Source organism: Vespa velutina, chromosome 9, assembly GCF_912470025.1.
Source record: "Vespa velutina chromosome 9, iVesVel2.1, whole genome shotgun sequence".
NCBI lineage: Eukaryota > Metazoa > Arthropoda > Insecta > Hymenoptera > Vespidae > Vespa > Vespa velutina.
Genome location: NC_062196.1, coordinates 7,722,866 through 7,733,539, shown reverse-complemented (window position 1 = coordinate 7,733,539; position 10,674 = coordinate 7,722,866). Strand labels below are relative to the sequence as shown.

The window sequence follows — 10,674 nt, the reverse complement described above, 5'->3', positions numbered from 1 at the left end:
TGAGAAAAAGATAAAGAGAGTGTGAGAGTTTAAAAGAGAGAAAGAGAGGGAGAGAGAGAGAGAGAGAGAGAGAGGGAGGGAGAGAGGGAGAGAGAGAGAGAGGAGATAGAAGAGTCTTGAGAGATATAGCAAAGAAGGATTCTAAGAGGAAGAGAAAAGATCTAGTAAACTCAAGAAAGACCTAGATGAAAGAGAAAGAGAGAAAGAGAGAGAAAGAGAGAGAAAGAGAGAGAAAATTCAGCGAGTTCTCGCGGCGAGAACTTTAATGGTAAAGTTGTCCGCGACTGTCTCCGTGATAAGTTCATAATACGGCAACCTCTCGACTTGCTATTGATAACCGGTGTGCTGTAAACTTCGAAACGACTGCGCATCCAAGCAGAGCGGAGTCACGCCATTTCGGTCTAATAGGTTTCGCAGTTGCGGACTATCGAAGTACGCTAGACTAAACTTTCGGAGTTTCGATTGTTTGGACTTCCTACCCTCTCGCTCTCTCTCTCTCTCTCTCTCTCTCTCTCTCTCTTTCTCTTTCTCTCTCTCTCTCTCTCTCTTTCTATCTCTCTTTCACTCTCTCACATTCCTTACAAATCTTTGCTCACGCACTTGTGCGATCAAATTCATCTTCCTTTATTCTCTTTGTCTTCAAAAGATTATCAAGAATAATATATATATATATATATATATATATATATATATATATATATATACATATATATAAAAGAAATATGGTCTCATAGTCATCGAAGAATCTCTCTTGGAGAGATATCGTCGAATCGATTTATTTGTGGATCGAGATCAAATAAATAGTTCACATGACTATGATGAATCGTCATAAATCATGATCAATCGACGATCGTGTAAGTAAGTACGTAGATGTTGATAGGATGTGATTTCGAGTCACGAGATTGAAGTTACGTGAAACATCGTTTCTCGAACGGTGAACATAATTAAGATCTGATTTTCTTCGTGCTCTACAGGATCTATTAAAACTTTATTTTATATGGTACAACGTTAACTAGTCGATTAAATTTGTTAGATAATTATAACGATCTTAGTCATTGTAAATTAAACGATCGCTCTTTGAAAGGAACAAATTTCCTTTAGCAGGAGTATTAGGATTTGATCTAATAAAAGGGGACCATTTAAGAAAATAATTAGCAGGTGCAGTGAAATTCTCGTTACATATTCTATTCAGTTATCCACAAAGCAGACAAGGTTCTTTAGTCTAATTCGCGGAGAGTAACACGGGAAAAGTCATACTTTGTTTGTAGAAAACAACTGCACAAAGCTCTCTCTCCTAGTATAAAATTCATAAAGTTCCTTCTTTGGTTAGATGATAAACGGGAATAGTCTCCGTGTTGGGAGCTCGTAATTCAGAAACGAGCAAAGTTCATTTTCACGGACAGTTTCAAGCTACCTTGATGCTTCCTCATGAATTTTTCTTTCGGTGATACGCATTTACATAAGGAGATACATACAATGTAATACACATATGTAAATGTGTAAGGAGGGACAAATAAAGAAACAAAAAAAAAAAAAAAAAAAAAAAAGAAAAAAGAAAAGAAAGAAAAGAAGCAGAAGAAGACAAGGTAAAAGAAATATATTAACAACAAATTTTTAAAAATAAAAAAAAAAAAAAATAAAATAATTATAAAAAAAAAAGAATAAAATGTGTGGAGCAAAGAAGTAAGGTTACGGTAGGAGATACATATCTATGTATGTATATCAAGAAGTCGATAACGATCGGCCGTAGATTCGATCGAGTAAAGTACTGATTGTAAGCGAAAGAAGGAACGAGGCCAAAGAGATGTTTACGAGTGTTTACACTGGCGGTCCCAGGCGCCGTAATAATCGGTACTCTAAGGCAATCGATAAACAAGCACGCTCGGATCGATCGGCGCGCTCGGCCATCGGCGATTGCTCGTGAACCCGCCTCTACTCTTTCTCTTTCTTCCTGTCTCCCTTTCTTGTTAAGAAAAGCGGGAGAAATTTTTGCAACTCTTGAATCGACCGATGTAAGGAGAAATAACGCGTCGATAAACGGACGTATCGATTCGTGTTATCGATACTCACGTTGCTCTAGAGTACTATTCGGTTTCCTTTCTCTCCGTTAGATAGAAGAAATAAAATTGCGTCCTTGGCCGGTAAGGGATATACTATAAGGATAAAACGGAAAGAAGGTTGCTCTTGGATAAATTTTTCTATCATTTTTTGATATAACGATAGAAAAAGAAAAGAAACGCAATACGATCGATCTCTTAAATCGCGTTTATTATCGGAGTAAAATTAATGTTTATCACGAGTAGCGATCTTCACATTGTTCCGTTTCTCTCTTCTTTAGATTCTTTTCGACGGAGTGAAGTTAGAGCGAGAAGCGAAGATGAAGATCGAGAAGAAGGAGGAAGAAGAAGAAGAAGAAGAAGAAGAAGAAGAAAAAGTAGTAGTAGTAGAAGAGAAGGAAGCTACAGAAGGAGGTAGAAATATCTCACGGAGCTTTCCGCTTGGGCATCAGCATGCCGGAAATCTCTCGTACGCACGATATCTGCCTTAACGCCTAACTATCGTGAGTATGCAGTTGCACGTTCTATCCCTTCCCTCTCTTTGGAAGAACCTCCTTGCCCTCTCTCTTTCTCTCTCTTTCTATCTATCTCCCTTTCTCCCTTCCTCCCTTTCTCTCGTACCCTATGTGTTCGCGGTATCTATGCTCGTTCTCTGGTATCGCTCGAGGATATGCGTCGTACGTATGCGCGCGCCTACGTACGTACGTATATACATATATATATGCATATATATATATATATATATATATATATATATATATATATATGCCGTGTACTTCGCAAATTAGCACCTTACACGAGCATACAAATAAGCCACCTAGCCACGTGTATCTCTTGCTAAAGCTATCTCCAGACTGGCGAGTCACACTCCTCGCCGTTTCTCTGCGCAAACGAGATCCATCTCTTCCTTTGCTGCTTCGAGGGAGCCCTTGAAGAAAGCAGAGAAAGAGAGAGAGAGAGAGAGAGAGAGAGAGAGAGAGAGAGAAGGAGTAAGAGAAATAAACAGATAGAAAGAGAAAGAGAGAAAGAAAGAGAGAAAAGACTAGAGGGAAGCGTGACCTCCGTACAACTTTATGGCTGATCGTTAATAGCATCCCAGCTTTCGCGGCAAGGAAAATAATAATAACGGCCCGTTGTCGAAAGAAAAAGGCAAAGTCCGTCTTCTCCTTATCGCACCCACCGGATGTTAATACAAACAAACATTCCCGCTGTTCTTCCTACTTCAAAGACACCACTACTTATTATTCACTTAGCCTCGAGATCGCTCCTAGAAACCAAAGAGGCAACTTTCAATTGGTAAGCGTTCGAAACCTATGCACGTTAAACGAGGAAGAAGAAGAAGAAGAAGAAGAAGAAGAAGAAGAGGAAGAAGAGGAGGAACTCTTTGATGGCTTCATTCTCTTCTTCTTTTTCTTCTTCTTCTTCTTCTCTCTTTCTCACTCTCTCTTTCTATCTCTCTCTCTCTCTTTCTCTCTCAACTCTTTTACTCTCTATCGAATAACATTCGAAGGGAGAATAGTTTCCCGTTTTTCGAAATCGACCTTTCAATTGAATGTTCAAACGGATCATTAGAACCAAAAGGCCTTTTTTTTTCAGGATTTCACTCCTCGCGATCGTCTAAAATCGAACGATCCAAATCCACGAATCCTCTTTTTCAATATGTCTGTCGGAGTAAAGCCCTGCAATTCAAACGAATCGGAAGCTTTTTCTTGCGTGAATGTACAAGTGTAAGTGGTATGCACTTTCGTATGACCGGACCAAGGAGGACATCGCGTACTAGCAAAAATTACGCTTCGTTGAACTTTCCCGGCTCGTGCGATTCTATTGAGAAAAGAGAGAGGGATAGACAAAGAGAGAGAGAGAGAGAGAGAGAGAGAGAGAGAGATTCAAGGGACGTGTTCTACATATCTAAATATCGAATAGAGTGAAAAGCACTCGAGTCTTTGCTCAATCGTCAGCGATTTTTAAAGTTTCGTTATTTTTATCCTATCGTTTACTCGTAAAATAAAATGTTTTGATAAATTTGATATATACATATATATATAAATGCACACATACATATTTGTACCTATATATGTAGGTACATGAAAAAAAAAAGAAAAAAAAAAAAAAAAAAAGAGAAAAAAAAAAGAAAAGAGGAGCTTTGATCGAGTTGTCGACGTTTGGACACAATGATTTTAAGAGACTTTTTATGCGTATATTTTTTTTTTTTCGTTTTTTATTTATATATTCATTTACTTCTTTTTCTCTTTTTTTTTTGTTTTTCTTTTTTTTTTTTTTTTTTTTTGTTTTTTTTTTAATTACGACAGAGAAATAATCCAAAGTTTAACGAAACCGCCGAAAGCAGTGCTCTTCGATTGACATGAAAGTAATCAACAAATTGGATCAAGTTAATTGATTTGAACGCGAGGCACGAACGCATTCGAAACGAAACGGTAGAAACACGGTGATATCGACATGGGTCGGAGGTCGATTCAGGGGTTAGCTTTTACGCCAACGATTCACAACGTCGTGCTACTTTAACTCGGACGAAAACGCGAAAACCGATAGGCACGTTCAGCTCCGCCCACACATTTTCTTCCTCCCAATTATTTACATTCCAGCGCAGTACCGGGAGTTCGTGCTTGCGATTAGCTCCAAGAGAAGCCGGCCACTTTGTCACCGTTAGATAAAGACGCCTCTTTTCTTCTTTTAACTTCTCGCCTCGACATTTGCCAAGAGATCATGCGGCCATCGATCTTTGTTTTTCGAAAATCCCGAAGTTAATCGAGACAGAGTATTGGTTAATGAACGGAAAGTGGAGGAAAAGAAAAAAAAAAAGAGAAAGAAAAAAGCCAAGGAAAAATCGTTCGGTTAGTTCGAATAATTTTCTCTTCACTATTTTTTTTTTCTTTTTTTTTCTTTTTCTTTTTTTCTCTTTCCTTTTCGTTTAAGGTCAGGCACATCGATAATCAAAACGATAAAAACTACAAAAATGTCCGTCCTTTGAGTGACTATTAAAAATGGCAGTAATTTTTTTTTTTTTTTCAACGCGTCAAGTTTCTCGCATTCCATGGGAACGTGCTGTTTCTCGTATATCGTCGAGTTTTCAAGTCACACCTGCGTCGTTTAACTTTGGTCGGTAAAACAAAGGAAAAAAAAGAAAAAAAAAGAAAAAAGGAGAAAAAAAAAAAAAGAAAAAAAAGAAGAAAAAAAGAAAGAAAGAAGTGCCTTTTAAAAGCCAGAAACAGTGACTTCGTAAGTGTCCCTCCTGTCCCTTTATCCCTATATTTCTTGTTCTTTCTTCGCGATACTTCTTTTTTGGTAGTGGCAAATTTCTTTTTTTTTTCCTTTCTTTCTTTTTATCTTCTTCTTCTTCTTCTTCTTCTTCTTCTTCTTCTTCTTCTTCTTTTTTTCTTTCGCGAACGCGGACCTTTCTCTTTCCTTCCTTACTTACGGTTTGATAAACAACATATCGTATCCGTTCTCTTCAGGCATGCATTTCATAAAAAATCATCCAATCATCACATATCGTGTTATATTCGCGAATGAACCTTAAGAAACAATTTGCTTAGGATAGTAAAGACGGTATGGAGAATCGAAACACGAGTCCGTCTATGGGTGTCGTGAATACCGAAGCCTTCAAGTTATTACCTGAACTCTGTTAGGGGTCGAGACACGGTGTATACACACACACACACACACACACACACACACAGACATATACATACATGTTGCATTAATGCATGTAGATATATATATACGTATGTATTGGTACTTGCTTGGAAGCGAACAACCGTATCCAGTTAGCCGAGAGTTTCAATTTTCACACGAAAACGATCAAACTACTTTATCAGGTTCTGTATATCGTCACGTGGTATTACAAATTGAACAAACATTTATTTTTATCCGACGAAGCTATAATAATATTATTGATATTATCGATTAAATCAATTAAAATTATAAAATAACGTCGAATCGATCGATCTGTTAATTTTTCTTATGATATAATTTTTTAATTCTTTTTTCATTCTTTTTTTTTCTTAATTTTTTTTTTTTTTTTCCTTTATTATCATCATTAACTCGATTCAATTTACACAAACGAAGATGTAACAGACATATATATATATATATATATATATATATATATAATATTATAGTCTGAATTATGTTTACGAGTGGAAGCAGTGATTCGTGATCTCGGATTAAAACGCGTGAAATTATTTACGAGCACTCGAGCGAGTGAAATTGCACGATAAAATTGTTCGCTCGTACGGAGCTGTGATCCGATCGCCGAGCTTAATTGCCGCGGTTTTAACGGATCGATATTAACCCACTAACGACGAGAGTCGCGAGTTAACGCGCTCGGACGCGGGACTTTTTTTCTCTCTTTTTTCTTTTTTCTATTTTCTTTTTTTTTTCCTGTTACCTTTCCCCCTCCTACCTTCCCCCCAATCCCCCCCTCCTCCTCCACCGCACCACCCCCTCCGCCATCGCCGCTTTTTTCTATTGCACGCGCGATGATATTTAATTAAAGACCGATGGTACTTCGTTGGTAATCGTAGCAAACGTTTACGGGTATTTCGTAATATATTTTACTCTTTGGAGTTTTATAAAAAAAGAAAAGTAAATAAATAAATAAATAAATGAATAAATAAATAAATAAATAAAATAAAATAAATATACGAAAACAAAATAAAATCACGAAAAAAAAATGTAGCTCGAATAAACACGAAAGAGTAGAGTCGAAACCACGCACGCACAGACACAAATTTGTATCAATTTGTATCAAAGAGAGAGAAGAGAGAGAGAGAGAAAGAGAGAGAGAGAAAGAGAGAAAGAGAGATAATCACTTTATTCCAAATTATATTATAAATTTTATTTAAAAACATAATTGCAATCTTTTTTAAGGGGACCATTACAAAAAATTCCAATTGTAAATACGTGAGCAACTACTACTCGTAAATATTTATTATGTATGTATGTACGTATATGAAAGAATAATTAATCAACGTGTTATTAATTATTTCCGATTCTTGGATATTAAGATCGATCGATTGAAACAGGATGAGAATTCTTATCAAAGGTCAGCATTTTGTAGGGCAACGAGCGTGACGATGCTTAAATGAATAAAAGATCGACGATGAATACGAGAGATCGCATTAGTAAGCGGATGAAATTCAAGCACGTATAACTTATTTATATTCGTACAACGGCCGATGTTTCCCTTTTTTTTTCTCTGCCCCGTCTCCCTCCCATCCATCCCTCCCCATCCCTTCCCAATCCCTACTTACCTACCAATTTCTTCTTCTTCTATTTCCTTTCTTTTTGTTTTCCTTGTTTTTTTTCTTTCTTTTTTTTTTTTTTTTTTTTTTTTTTTTTTTTTGGTCCGACTGTTGTTGTTTCTTTTGAAGTCAAATATAATCAGAAATAAAAAGGGATAAAGTAAAAGATATCCCGACACGTTACGTGATGCACGAGAATCGTTTCGATCGATCTTACGGACAACCTTGGAAAGGGATTCTAACACGCAAGTAAAATACTTTTAACCTTTTAAAAAAAAGAAAAGTATCATATGTCCAATTGGAAAAAGGGATCGAGAAACGGAGTAGCAATAAGAGAAACACATGCGTGTTACAAGAGCGATCGAGAAACGTGTTCTCTCTCTTTCTCTCTCTCTCTCTCTCTCTCTCTCTCTTTTTCTCTCTCTATCTCTCTATGCTTGAAAATGACAAAGAACTCATCTAAAAGATGAGAACTTTTCTAAAAAAACAGAACAAAAAAGGGAAAAAAAGGGAGAGATGGTTAAGTGAAAGAAAACGTGATAAGCCAGGGCTAAAAGCTCTTTCTCTCTCTCTCTTTCTCACTCTCTTTCTATCTCTATTTATCTCTGTGTGTGTATATTCCAAACATCGTATTCTCTTTGTATCGTCGTCAGCGATTCTCTAACGAAACAAAAAGAGAATAAAAAAAAATTCAAATAAACAAATAAACAGAAAGAGAGAGAAAAAGAAAGAGAGAGAGAGAGAGAGAGAGAGAGAGAGAGAGAGAGAATTGTGTTCTTAATATTGTTTAGATGATATGTAAAATATTAGTTAAAGAATCGAGTTTTTCAACGGAATGCACTTTATTTTTTCTTTTCCGTTCTTCTTTTTCTTCTTCCTCTTTCTTCTTTTTTATTTTTAATTTCCTTTTTTAATTTTTTTATTTTTTTTTATTTTTTATACAACTTTCTAGCAATGAAGGATTATCTTCGTTAGGTATAACGAAAAAAATTAAAGACAAAGAACGAAAAGAACAAGTTAAGAGGATTTCGAGTTCGCGCTTAGACACGTAAGTACACTTAGTAAGTAAGTACCTACACATCGCTGTTTCCTTTCTGATATCACGACTATAGTAATCCGTAGAAGATTACTTTTAACATTTATTTTTTTTTTTTTTTTTTTTCTTTCTTTGTTTCTCTTTTTTTTTTTTTTTTATTACTTCATTTTCTCTCTCCCATTTGAATTTTCTTCTTCTTCTTATTCTTCTTCTTCTTTTCTTCCGTATTTTTCCTTTTTTTTTCTTTTTCCTTTTTTTTTTTCTTCATTTTTTACGTAATTAATCATGAAACGACGAGCGACGAGTTCGAAAGAGTTAATGGCTGCCCATTAATTTCCCCATTATATATCTATTAATCTCTCTATCCTCCGCACTTTCTCAGCCCCTTTTGTTTTTTCTGTTTCTTTTTTTTTTTCTTCTTTTTCTTCTTTTTTTTTTTTTTCTCATTATCACGATCTAAAGTCAATTTTACGAACGGATCGATTCAATGTAATTTCTTCTATTCGACGAAGAGATCGTATACCGATGGAAAAATGTCCTTCGTAAAATATCCTTCCACATTTTCCCCTTCGAGTCGTCATAAAATGTCACGAGGAAAGAATGAGCAAAAATCTCAATTTCTATACATATACACATAATACAAACGCGTACGTGCGCGCCACGCATATACATATATATATATATATATATATATACACAGCACACAAACATCCAAATAATGTTCACACATAAGTTTCAAGGCTTACAATCAGTCCAAGCACGGATTCATCGAAAGACTAACAACGTTCTTTCCTCTTTGTCTCTCGCTCTATTCTCGTTCGTCGATTCAATTTGCATTTATATTGTATTAATTTAAAGAAACGCGGTCTGTGGAAAAGGGAAAGAAAATAGGAGATAGTAAAGAAGAAAAGAGAGGAAAGAAAGAAAGAAAGAAAGAAAGACAAACAAAAAGACAGACAGACGGTCGGACGGAAAGAAAGAAAGGAAAAAAAAAAAGTAGGTTGCTGGCGACGGTAGAAGAAGAACGAGGCCGTGTGCAATAAGAAGAGAAAGGAAGAAGTAATAGACGCAGTAACAAGGGACCAGTTTACCCGCCTTGCTGTCTTCAATTTTCCGAATTACGCGCGCCATGAAAGTCCGCGGAAAGAAAACGGTAAGCCGTGCAAAAGGAGAAGCGATTGAAACAAACCAAGTTCTTCTTCCGTTCGCATAAAGATATTATCATTATTTCGTATCATTGCATCATTGTTTCTTCGTCAAGTCAGCAACGAAAAAAGAAAAATAAAAAAAAAAAAGAAAAAGAAAAAAAGAGAAGATATTTTCTTTCTTTTCAATTGTAAACTCTACAACTCAATGTGTGTTGCTCTCTTTTTCTAAGTTTCACTATTATTCGTACTATGACAAGTATAAGTTTGTATGATAAAAAGAAAGAAAGAAAGAAAGAAAAAAATTATTAAATTCTTGAAACATCAAGTAACAATGATTCGTTATTGATGATCTGATTTAATGGAAAGAAAACATAAGAAATATATATATATATATATGGTTTGTTATTTGTGACCTTTAAAGATTACGTCAAGATGTAGAAGGTTAAAACGTTAATATATTATTCTTTGAGATTCGCGTGATAAGAAAATTTTCATATCAATTTCAGTATAAAATACGAGTATAAGTCATGTAATAACCTGATACATAGGATAAACCCAACCCTAATCTACTTCGTGCTTTGAAATTTGCTCTGCTACATTTTACCTCGCAATAAGTCTTTCCGTTTTCCGCGTGATTACCGTGTAGTAACGTTGGAAGAAATGAGGGCTCGTTGCATTTGGGCCAGGCATCGTAAAGCACACACCGCGGAATCGCAATCAAATTGAAAATGACCACCCTTTCTAGTTTTCTCTTCTATCTTTCTTCTTTACCATTCTAAAGTATGAAAAAGACGCAAGCATATACACACACACACACGCTCGCTCGCTCGCTCGCTCTCCTTCTCTCTCTCTCTCTCTCTCTCTCTCTCTCTCTTTTTCTCGCGTGCGCGTGCACGCGCACGTGCGCACATACACACGACCACGTACTTTGTTTTTATTTTCTCTTTTTTATTTCTTTTTATCTTCCTTCGCACGCCTTCATTTCTGTCCGGTTGTTCACGTTGCAAAAAGGAAAGAGAACCAAAAGAGAGAGGGAGATAGAGAGACAGAGAGAGAGAGAGAAAGAGAAAGAGAGAGGGAGAATGTTCGTCGACGCAGCCTGTGAATTACGACGGACATGGACGATTCCATCCGTTTCTTTATTTTTATCTCCTTTATATTTATTTTAT

At 36.0% G+C, this 10,674-nt stretch overlaps 2 protein-coding genes across 3 annotated transcripts in view; one reads left to right on the top strand and one right to left on the bottom strand.

The window, feature by feature from the left end:
• Positions 1-4,103, top strand: part of LOC124951807 — a 19,808-nt gene extending 15,705 nt beyond the window's left edge. The window contains exons 5-6 of the mRNA XM_047500717.1: positions 2,339-2,560; positions 3,654-4,103. Coding sequence (XP_047356673.1) covers positions 2,339-2,357 — 19 coding nt within the window. The 3' untranslated portion in view covers positions 2,358-2,560; positions 3,654-4,103. The remainder of the gene's footprint in view (positions 1-2,338; positions 2,561-3,653) is intronic.
• Positions 1-10,674, bottom strand: part of LOC124951802 (CCR4-NOT transcription complex subunit 6-like) — a 391,461-nt gene that overhangs the window by 139,014 nt on the left and 241,773 nt on the right. The window lies entirely within an intron of this gene.